This window comes from Corapipo altera, unplaced genomic scaffold (genome assembly GCF_003945725.1).
Source record: "Corapipo altera isolate COAL_440 unplaced genomic scaffold, ASM394572v1 158, whole genome shotgun sequence".
NCBI lineage: Eukaryota > Metazoa > Chordata > Aves > Passeriformes > Pipridae > Corapipo > Corapipo altera.
In genome coordinates this window covers 1,324,732-1,336,219 of record NW_020884977.1, presented here as the reverse complement: position 1 = coordinate 1,336,219, position 11,488 = coordinate 1,324,732, and the positions used below count along the sequence as shown (strand labels likewise).

The following is an 11,488-nucleotide window of genomic DNA, read 5'->3' as shown; positions in this document are numbered from 1 at the left end:
TGTTCAAGGCCGGGCTGGACGGGGCTCGGAGCAACCTGGGCTAGTGGACGGTGTCCCTGCAGACGGCAGGAGGGTGGAAGATCATCTTTATGGTCCCTTCCAACCCAAACCATCCCATGACTCTGTGCTAAACGCTAGTGCGAGGTTTAGGCGACCCCTCTGCATCTGATCGCGGTCCCTCGGTCACCGTCTGCGAGGGGAGCTGTCGCAGCGCTGTACCCCGGGCTCGGCGGGCTGTGGCAGCCCGGGCAGCGACCGCAGCCCTTTCCCCGGGCAGTCAGGGTGGCATCTTAACAGTTCTCAGCCCGTGGAAACAACAACGCAGCACAAGCTCTTGTAACGGTAACCGCGGTTCTTTCAACTCTTTTTTTCACGACCTGGCCCTTCGCGGGCATGGGGAGGGGGGGACGGGGTGGTGAAGCCGTTTGCCGGGGAACCGTGAGGGGAGACCCCGGCCCGGAGAAGGAGCTCCCGCCGCCCCCTTCCCGCACAAGATGGCGGGGGGCGGGTCGGAAGTGACGGAGGGAGGAAGCTCCGTCCTGTTTGAAAGCGCCCGGCGGAGGAGCCGCCGCCGTCTCCGGCTTCCCGCCCGGGCCGCCATGGCCGCCTTCGCCATGGAGCCGCCGCCCGCAGGTGAGCCGGGCCCGCGGGCCGCCCCCCCGCACTGCCGCTGTGCCGGGCGCCGCCTCACGGACCCGTGCTCGGCGGGTCCCCGGGCGCCACCCGCGCTCGAGTGTCCCGGTGAAGGGAGCGGGGCCGGCGCTGACCCCCCTGCTCCAGGCCGGGAGGAGTCTGGATGCCGCCGGGCTGGAGTGGGCGGTGGGAGACGGCACCAGGACGGGGAATCATAGAATCATAAAATCAGCGGGGTTGGAAGGGACCTTCGAGATCATCAAGTCCAACCCTTGATCCACTGCCGCTGCAGTTCCCAGACCATGGCGCTAAGTGCCACATCCAGTCTCTTTTTAAAAATCTCCAGGGATGGAGAATCCACCACTTCCCTGGGCAGCCCATTCCAATGTCTGACCACCCTCTCTGTAAAGAAATTCTTTCTAATATCTAACCTAAACCTCCCCTGGCACAACTTGAGACCACTTGAGCTTCCCTCTGGGTTGAAGTGGAACGGGCTTGGAGTTGCAGAAAATGCGAGGTCGTGGTAAACTTGGCTTGCAAAACTTGCAAAATGAATTATTGTAGAACCGTCTTTGGAATCATTAATGCGTGTAAATATCTCAGAGGCGGGTGTCAGGAGGATGGGTGCCAGGCTCTTTTCGGTGGCAATGAGGACAGGATGAGGAGCAATGGCCATAAACTAAAACGCAAGAAGTTCCACCTCAGCGTGAGGAAGAGCTTCTTTCCATTGCGGGTGGGAGGACACTGGAACAGGCTGTCCGGGGAGGTCTCGGAGTCTCCTTCTCTGAAGGCATTCCAAATTCACCTGGGCATGTTCCTGTGTCTCCTGCTCCAGGTGACCCTGCCCTCGATGATCTCCAGAGGCCCCTTCCAATCCTAAGGATTCTACCATTCTGTGATCTTAAATCACTTGCTGTATCTCGTGTTACGTTCTTCAACAGAACCGCAGTCAAAGCGTTGGAAGAAAAACGCTAGATCACTTTTCTTCTCCCTGGTTTTACGTTTTGTTTTCAGGAGCTGAGCCGATGACTCTCGGCTCCCCGACGTCTCCCAAACAAGGAGCTGGTGCTCAGTTCCTTCCCGGGTTTTTGATGGGTGACTTACCTGCCCCGGTGACTCCACAGCCACGTGCTCTGTGCGGCCCTTCAGTCGGAGTAATGGAAACGAGGTCTCCGCTACTTGCAGGTCAGAATTCTGAAAATGCTGAAAAATCGTCCTGAAAGTAAAGAAATTGCTTTGTCTTGTCGTTCTGCTTGACTGTTGTAGACTTGACTCCTTATAGCAAGTTTTATAACTGGCTGTAAACAAATTCCACTGATTGAATAGCTGGTGAACTCGAGTGTATTCAATGGAGTTTGGCTAAATTCTTCAAACTAGTCTTGAGCTTAATAGCTGTTTTAAAAATGGCAGTTTTGGTACCAGGAAAGCTTTGTTTTACCGGGAAGTTAATATAAATCTCTGCTAATACAGAATCAATTTATACAACTCTTTACAAATACAGCCATTAGAGTTTTCTCTTTATTTAAAACAGAGGTCTGCTGGCAAACTAAGTGCAGCACGTGCAAACTGCTGGTTTCTTTGCAGTGAGTTCTAAAATGTCACAGATTGTCAGACTTGTAAAAACTGAGAGGAGAGAAACTAAAAAAATGCTTCTTAATTATTATCTAGTGGTTGTAGTTAGTCTTGATGTCTGCTGTCATTGAACTGAAGTAGCACTGACTCTTCCTAGCTGTAGATACTCATTTCTTTTCTGTGACCTGATTGATTAGACTGGGAAGAGCTCTCACACATGGTTTTAAGTTGGTATTATTGTGTCTGTGTTCTTCTCTGAGAATTATGAGTGAGTAGTTAACACATCACAGGTGATCTTGGCTTTTTTACTAGATCAGTTGGCATAATTTAATATCTGATGGTGTTAATAGTCATCTTCAAGGAGAAACTGAGGATTAAGGCACTGCAAGAGAATTTTAGATATTCTCTTCTTTGAATCTCAGGCAGGATTGGATTCGATGATCCTTCTGGGTCCCTTCCAACTTAAAATGTTCTGTGATTGTTGGTCTGTTGGTCTCCTACTTCTTGCTGTTGTCTGCCTTTCCTGACCCCATCAAGTACAAACCTCTTAGGAAAATATTTATGACATTGGAAGTAGTCATGGGAATTTCACCCAACTGATTTTAAAAGGCTTTATCACAGTCTCAAAGTATCAATTTTAGATAAGGAGGAAACAGTAAGGTACTAACACAGGCTTACCAAAATGAGTGATTAAATACATCACTAAAACTGAAAACCTTGATGGGAGAGTGCTTTATATAATATACAGTTATTGCATATAACAGGAGCAGTTCTTGTATGTGTTAGACACTTCAGAGTGGAGTCTTGAAGCTCAGAATTTTAGGATTGAAAAGTACTGTGGAAAAGCTTAGTTTCTAAATGTTTTGCAAGTGAAAACTGTTAACTTTTTTTTTTCTTTTCCTGAGGTAAACCCACGCAAAATGTTTAGAGATACCTCAAGTTCTCTCAGTCAGTTTAATTCTCTGTTATGCTGGAAGTCCCAAAGTTTGTGGGAGGGAAGCTGGCTTCACTTCATCCTGTCTAAAAGCAAGCTAGTCCCTGCTGTCAAGGGCTTGCTTACATTTTTATTCAATGTGAAATGAGATGGGAAGCCAAGGAATTTAGGCAGTGGGAATGTGACAATCACGTGCAGTACACCTGTGTGCATTTTGGTGTGGTTCTTTAGCATGTAATACGTCTCAAGCCTTAAAAATCTTGCTTTTGCATCTCTACTACAGGCAAGTTAGTGTCTGAAACAATTAAAATACACTGCTAACCTGCCTTAAAATAGGAAGATGTAGCTATTGTATGCTCATTGTAGCTAGATGTATGCTCAGAACTTCAGAAAAAGAACAAGTGCATGTTAACAGAGAGTATGAAGGGTTAAGAAGAGGTCTAAAAGTTTTAGAAGGACACAGTTTAACACATGTGATACTGTTCTGTAGACCATTCAAACCTGAACAGATGGTCTCACAAATGCCCAGTGAACCAACCAAGAGGTTTTTTTTTTTCCTGGCTGAGTTTACCCCTGAAGATTCAAAACCAGGCAGCAGTGGAGTAAAGTGGCAAGTCTGCTCATGCTCTTCCTTCATTCCTCTGAACTGCAGGAGGATCTCCCCCACAGCCAGTGGTCCCAACACATAAAGATAAAGGCGGCGCTCCCCCCGTGAGGAGCATTTACGATGAGTTGTCCAGTCCTGGGCTTGGATCAACACCTCTAACCTCAGGAAGACCAGTAAGTGTCTTTGGTACTGGCCTGTTCTTAGCAGAAGAGCAGCTTAGCTGGGGCAGCTTAGCTGCTCTTAGCTGGGGCAGCTTCCTGCCTCAGCGAATTCTTCAGCCTGGGTTTGTAAACTGGTGGGTGAGCCTTCTGCTCGTGCTGTTGCTCGCTCTGGGTGTTTGGTGTGCCTGCTGCTGTGCACACTGACTGAGAGCTGCTGGCATGAAGCAAACTCCTGGCATTACAGTAGAGAGCGAGGAATGCAAATTGTAGCTCAGTTGTGCTTTGTGTGTACAAATCCAGGCTTGTTGCAGATTTTCACCTGCTTGTAGATTTATTGAGCTGCTGATTGCCAGAAGGGCCCTTTCATTCCCTGCAAGGAGGCTGTAGGCAGATGGGGGTTGGTCTCTTCTTCCAGGTGTAACAAATGATAGGAGAAGAGGAAATGGCCTCAAGTTGCAGCAGAAGATGTTTAGATTGGATAGCAGGAAAAATTTCTTCACTGAAAGGGCTGTCAGGTGTTGGAAGAGGCTGCCCAGGGAAGTGTTGGAACCAGCATCCCAGGAAATGTTCAAAAAACATGTGGATGTGGCACGTGGGGACATGGTTTAGTGGTGAAGATGGCAGTGCTGTGTTAGTGGACTCCATCTTAGAGGTCTTTTCCAACCCAGACAGTTCTATGTTTCTCTGATTATCTTTTAGTGGGCAATAGAGGCACTTCCTGAAATAGAAGGAATTTTTTTCTGAGTAAAATATCTAATCAAAATTTGGGTAGGAGGGTGGGGTTAATTTTGAAAGAGGAACACTAAAATTTCTACAGGGTAATTTTTTTATAATAAGCTCCGCTACTTACCTCAAGTGAGTAGTCAAGCATTATTAGGTTCTTTTTCGTTGGACATGGTCCTTCTGATGCAAGGAGAGTGCTTTTCACTGAATGAGCAGTCTCTCTGTTGAATGTTGCCTTCTGAAGAGTTTGTTCTGGAAGCTGAGGTTCCCTGTGACAGAGAGAATCCAATAGTGTCTTAAAAGCCTGGGAGTTAAATTGAGAAAAAGGTATTGAGCAGCTGTCAGAACACATGTTGCTATGTCTACAGGCACTCCAGCTTGGTTGGGCTTGTAGCTAAGAAATGCCATGGTTCAGGTTAAAAATACACTAAAATTGTTTTGGATGTTGAAATCCTGTGTTAAAAAGAAAAAAAGGACTAACAGCTAAAACTTGAAGTATACTTCCCTTCAGTGCAGTTGCACTAAACAGTTGAGCAGGAAAGTGAGTCTAGTAGTGAGGAACACGAGTGATCCCATGATTTCTGAACCCTTTAGGAAGTGAGAATTAGATGCTGGTGCCTTAGGATACTGACATTCTTCCCATCAGGATTCCCATCACATGGATGTGTGACTTACTGTACTGCAGCAGTATTTTGAAAAAGCTAAACTGTAAGGTTTCTGAGTAGATACTGTGCTTCACGAAGCATATGTCAAGTACATTTAAATACAAATAACTTTTCATTACTAACTCTTAATAATCTTGTATTAAATATACATGTTCTTACTCTTAAAAACTAGGAGTAAGTTAAGGCAACAGTTAATATTCTTGCCTGATGCTTAAATCACCTGAAATGATGTCTTTTGATCTGAGCAGTGTATACCTGTAAGAATGATTTGTTACTTTCTGTGTTTCAATGCAGGCCAACTTCTCCTTAACACAGAGCCCAGCAGTTGGAATTCTGCCATCAACTCCAGGCACAGGTAGATGTCCTGTAAAAAGATATAACCTGCTTTCTTATTGCTTTCCTTAATACAGAAGAGTCACCACTGTTGAAACTACAGCAATTCCTTACTAATTTGCAAGGGAGTTTTGTATTTATTGGCTTTTCAGGAGGTGTATGAGTAGGAAATAATTATCCATTCTGACACTGCTTGAATTTTTTGATCAACTTTACTTATTCCTTCTTCAAGAAGTGTTGTTGAACTGAGCACAGAGGTGGTTGTACTCGAGTGATGCAGCTGAGATTGATGGGTTGCCTTCCATCTTCATAAGGTTTCAGATCTTGTCTTAGTCGTGAGACTCAGTAGCACGCTTGTGGATATGAAGTTTGGATTGACTTACTTTTTATCTGTGTCTGTGAGTAAATCTCCATCAGACTCCTCCACATACAAGTGAATTTATTCTTTTATTATGGACTTTTAAGCTTCTCTGTTTTGCAAAAGAAATCCGTTCAACGATGCCATTTTAATTTAACAGCTTCAAGCGTGTTCAGTCCTGCAAGCATTGGGCAGCCTAGGAAAACTACTCTGTCTCCTGCTCAGCTAGATCCTTTTTATACTCAAGGTGATTCCCTTACTTCAGAAGATCAGCTTGATGACACATGGGTAACTGTATTTGGGTAAGCTGATTTCCAAACTGTTAGAAAAACCTGGCTGAAGTCTTTGTGACATGTGAAGGGGAATGCTTGGGCGTTGCTGTTGTCTGGCACTCGTAGGTGTGCAGGAAATACAACTGTGGTTAAAGCAAGCAAACATAGTTTTTAGTGAGTCACCTTAACTTAAGCTAAATGTTATTTTTTTTCAAGTTAGAAAGGCACCATTCTGCCGTGGAGGTGTGTGGTGAAGTAAAAGTGCCTAGAAGGTAGTATTCCTGAAGTCACTGCTTCTGAAATGGTTTCACACTGCTCTCTTCTGGATTTCTATAAACCCTTCATAGGGTTGTATTTTAGCACCTCAATTCTTAAACTACTAGTAATATTTTTTTTTTTTTACATTTTTTCTGTCCTTCAGATTTCCCCAAGCATCAGCTTCCTACATTCTTCTGCAGTTTGCTCAGTATGGAAACATATTAAAGCACGTGGTATGTCTTAGTTTGACACTTATTTCTGAAAACCTTGGGACTCATGTATTTAAGAAGCTGCATTTCACAATTTTCACCTCACCTCCTCCAGATGTCCAACACAGGAAACTGGATGCACATTCGATATCAGTCTAAGCTTCAAGCCAGGAAAGCCCTAAGCAAAGATGGAAGAATTTTTGGTGAATCCATCATGATTGGTGTCAAGCCCTGTATAGATAAAGTAAGTTAAGAGCTGCTTTTAGTTAATTATAAGGCACTTTTCTTTTCATCTTCCTTTTTGTTTTTTCCCCTGACCTCTTTAATTTTTTTTCTTTTGGAATTGCAGAGCGTGTATAGCTGTTTAGGTATAGAATGTTACACATTACAGGAGTTCTTTTCTTAAGTATTTGTCAACATTTCCTGCTGAGAAGGATCGTTGTGGGCAGTCTCTGCTCCTTGGAAGTTGCAATGCACAGAATTATACTGCTATTGGAGGTAGTGAAATGAAACTGTAACATGAGGCAACTGAGAGAAGTTTCCCAACTGGAATTTATGGCTCTCAGAGGCTGCAATATATAAGTGCTGGCAGATTAAGACTGTTGCTGCTCCTCCTTATTGTCCCTCTCTTTTTAATGTGACTATTCATGTGTTTCTGGCTTTTGAGTTTATATTAGTACATTGAACTGAAAATTTGCCCCCCCCAGGCTAGTTGTTATTTCCCACCATGTGTTCTCTGGGTTCTTGTGGAACTCGTGGTGCCCATCAAGTCACTTGATGCCTCTTTCATTTTACATGCATTCCTTTCCAAACATAAGCTTACAAAATGGAGCCTTCTGACTTCTTTTCTGGCATCTGCTAAAGGGAGTGAATGAAACTCTTTGGCAAGCTGAGTCTGAGCAAAAGGTGAGAGTTTCTAAAGACTTGAAGACAGTTTTGTCTGGATCAGGTCAAATATTTTAGAAGTATTTAGAAGGGGAGCATTGTGCTACTTTGTTCCACTGGGCCTGAAACAAGTTACTACTTGAAGTTTGTTGCAATTAGTACAATATATTTTCTCTACACTGTTTCAAACTTGATTGACATTTAGTACAGACTGTGAACAGATTCCAAGCTTTCCCTACTTTGCAATGGCATAATCCAGCATGGGAATGATTGCAGTGAGGAAAATGCTTGCTGGTGGTCTGTACCTGTGTGCTCTTTACTGACAGGACATTTATCTTTGGGGTCTGAATACATTTTACCAAACAATTTTAGATAGTAGAGAATTTTAGATAAGGTTGGAATACTGCTTTTTAGTATTTGTTTACATTATATTAACCCTCTTTTTAAGAGTGTGATGGAAAACTCTGAAAGAAACTCTACATCCTCAATGTCTTCGGTTTTCACTCCACCTACAAAATCTACTGGCACACCAGTACAACTTGCAAATAATGCTACAAGGATTTCTACAATGAGACCTCTTGCAACAGCATATAAAGCTTCCACTAGTGACTATCAGGTATTTTAAGGGAAAAAGAAGCATGTGTTTTTGTGCTGTCTCCCCTTGGTTGTGTGAGGCTGTACAGACAATTAACTTCAACGTGACCTTAGCTTTTATCTTTTGCTGTCATTTCCTTAAAGATGTGCTTCAGGCTGTTCAGTCTCTAAAATAATAATAATAATAAATGAATTATTTGTCACTTTTACAGGGATTAAGGGCTTGTTTTGAAACGATTTCAAACATATTTTGTCAAAATACAGTAGTCCTTAGGAAAAGAAATAAAAATGGGTTTGTGTAAAAAGAATTAACTGTGTTGACTGACTCTCTTATTTTCTCTCTTCTTTTTTCTCCCTTCCATTGTAGGTGGTTTCTGACAGACAGACTCCTAGGAAAGATGAAAGTATTGTATCCAAAGCAATGGAATATGTGTTTGGCTGGTAACACCCCAGAGGCAGGAACACACTCAGCTGCTCAGGGTTGGAGCTGGTTGGTTGTATAACTACAGGGGGTGTTTTATCTCCCATAGCCCCTCTTCTGCCTTCAGTTAAATTCAGCAGACATGTAGCTTGCACCTTAAAGGATGGCAATGTACACCTGGGTTTGCAAACTGAGTTAAGTGTAAATAAAAGTGCTTTATTCCCATTTGTGCTCCAATTGCATGATTGTAGAAAAAATGTCAGCACTGACTTCTCTAGAATTACTTCCTGCGAGTTATTTCCCACTAAGTTGGAAATGCTTAAAATGGCAGCTACATTTACTGATGCCTTTAATTTTTTGGGTTTTTTTCCCCCTCTGGAGAGATGATGGGCTATTTACAGGAAGAAAACTATGCACAGCTGGCTCCCAGGGACAGGGTCTGTTCTTAGTATGTGTCATTTTATTTTTTTTTAAATTAAAATTCATTGCTGTGTTGTAATTATCTCTGGCATACTGTTCTAAATGTCATAGCAGCCTTTGAACTCCTTTTTTTTTTTATTATTAATAAAGATCAAGTGAAGTTTTTTCCTTTGGTTGGTTTTTAAACAAGTATGAGTTCTGTTAGGAAAAACTATCTGCAGTGCTCTGAACTATTAAACATGATGCTGTCTAATGTTTATTGAAGTGTTGTCAGCAGAGGAGGTGCTGCTGATTTTTACAAAGTAGTACAAACTGTGTTTCAAACTAGCTAGTGGTTAAATGTTGTCTCTGTGGGTATTTTATAGCAGTGTGCACTTAACAGGTAACAAACTGTAGCAGTCTAAACTATAAAACATTGAGTTGAAGTAGCTAAATAGGAAACTGCAATTTTTGGTGACCACAGCTGCTTTCACTTCAAGACTTTTCTAAGAAATTTTCTCTCAAGGTGTTGGTTTGGCTGAATTATTTTTACTTTTTGAGTTGAACTTTCCCCCCTGGAAGTTTTGGAGATGAGCCTCTCAATTAATCAGGTGTGTCATTTAAGCTGCTAGTCTCATTCATCTGGGATGAGAACAATTTTTTTCTTAATACTTGGGAATCTACTATTCCTTTAATAACTTTGTGGCTGTGTTAGTGTGGTCAACATCAGCCTTTTAGTTTGGGTCAGTAGTGTGTTGGTCAGGTGAGTCCAGTTATACCCCTTTCCATGCTTTACTTCACACTGCAGTGTGGTCTCAAAGTTCTTCAGCTGCATTCCTCTGATAAAATTAGATTGCAAGATGAGTCCAGCAGCATGAAAGATGAGTCCAGCAGCATGAAAGATGAGTCCAGCAGCATGCCTCATGTCCCTCAGGTGCTGATGGGCATCCAGTTTACAGGATTAAGCTAGAGATGGTCCTGACTAAAATCCCCAAAGCACTTAGTGAGAAGTGAGGTTTCTACCTCGGGGCACTTTGTTCTTCACTGAATGCTTTAGAAGGAACCTACCTGCAGGCAGATTCAGAGATTTTTGAGATGCATTTGATGGATTTGCTGGCTTATGCTTTTAGAATATTGGTTGCTACTTGTCCATTTATATTTGATCAAAGGGAACTGCTCAGACTTAACAGCTGAGCACGTTTTCTCCAAATACATCTGGCTTTTTTCTTGGCAAAAAATATTTGCCATGCATATGACTGGAGAAAAATCAAGGGAGTTCAGCTAAATTCTTGTTTTGCTAGTTGCTTGGCAGAATACATTTCTGGTGTGCTGGGGAGTTGTGATATGTGCTGGATTTGGTGTAGTGAAGTGATAATGTTGAACTTGAACCAAGTAACTCTGAAGCTAAATACGTGAGGAAGGAGCTGGAGCCCAAGACAGTAGTGTGGCTGATCTGTTTTACAGATTTAAAACTGTACTGAGTTGTTTACTTTAGTTTCTTGTTTCTCCTAACTCTAGGCATGACTACAGTAATCAGTTGTTGCAGCTTCCTGTAGAGTAAAAGCACTTGGGAGCAGTGGATGTTGTTTGCTTTGCTCTGCAGGTGGTAAACAGGGGAAGAAGAAAGCTCAGAACATGTAAATGTGTGCACTTCTGGACAGGATTGTTAAGAAATGATGTGGCTTCTGCTGGTAGGACTTACTGTGTTGTTTTAGTGTTGAGTACTGGTTAAACCCTGGCACCAATGATTTGGGCTTGCCCAGTGTGAGAACATGACAGTCCCAGAGTGCACCAACCCCTGTGCAGCCTCCTTGCAACGTGTTCCTGGCAATGTAATTATGATATGGGTGTCCAGGGGCCACCTGTGGAAGGGCAGAGGCTGTTGAAGTACATCTGTGAAAAATCTCTGAAACACTTGCAAGAGTCTTCAAGTCTTCAACCCTTTTCAAGGCCAGCTGCTGTTGTTGGGTAGCACTGCCCTGGAAAATCCAGTTCTGCCCCTTTGTTAATGGGGGATCTGCTGCTTTGCAATAAGGAAGAATTCTCTTCTGCTAGATGGGATTTACATTAGAGCCAAAGTTATGGACTTCAGTGATGAGAACACACTCATGAAAAGGGGTTTCTGATTTCAGATATATGGGGTTTCTTGTAAGACTGCACATGACGCTTTTGTTTTTAGGATTATGGCTTTAATTTAAAGTAAAACTTGGAAATACATATTTGCTGCTGTCTGCCTGGATCACAAGCATGTTACTCGGGGGTCTAATTCTCTTAGTATATAGATCTGCACAGGTTTTAAATTGTAGAAGGGTTTGTTGTATTGTTTCAATGACAATTACCCTACAATTTAAACTTATTTTTGGTGAAGACTTTTATAACTTGGAGATGGCGTTGATTTTTTTCCTTCTACCCCACCTCAGTTTAGCTTTCTAGTACCTTTCAAAGCAAGTAATTTGATAATTAA

The 11,488-nt window shown here is 42.8% G+C and overlaps 1 protein-coding gene across 3 annotated transcripts; it reads left to right on the top strand.

Annotated features, from left to right (window-relative positions):
* The first annotated feature begins 208 nt into the window (after nucleotides 1-208).
* On the top strand, nucleotides 209-9,209 carry NUP35 (nucleoporin 35). Of its 3 annotated transcripts, none has more exons than XM_027665542.1 (10): nucleotides 209-342; nucleotides 1,648-1,818; nucleotides 3,792-3,919; nucleotides 5,590-5,650; nucleotides 6,147-6,288; nucleotides 6,680-6,749; nucleotides 6,841-6,969; nucleotides 7,578-7,631; nucleotides 8,059-8,226; nucleotides 8,572-9,209. In XM_027665542.1, exons 2-10 carry the CDS (start codon nucleotides 1,659-1,661, stop codon nucleotides 8,647-8,649), a joined length of 990 nt encoding a protein of 329 aa, XP_027521343.1. In that variant the 5' UTR covers nucleotides 209-342; nucleotides 1,648-1,658; the 3' UTR covers nucleotides 8,650-9,209. The 3 variants fall into 3 exon arrangements, with proteins under 3 accessions (XP_027521343.1, XP_027521340.1, XP_027521342.1); XM_027665539.1 differs by lacking the exon at nucleotides 209-342 and adding an exon at nucleotides 423-633; XM_027665541.1 differs by lacking the exons at nucleotides 209-342; nucleotides 7,578-7,631 and adding an exon at nucleotides 495-633.
* Nucleotides 9,210-11,488: the final 2,279 nt, after the last annotated feature.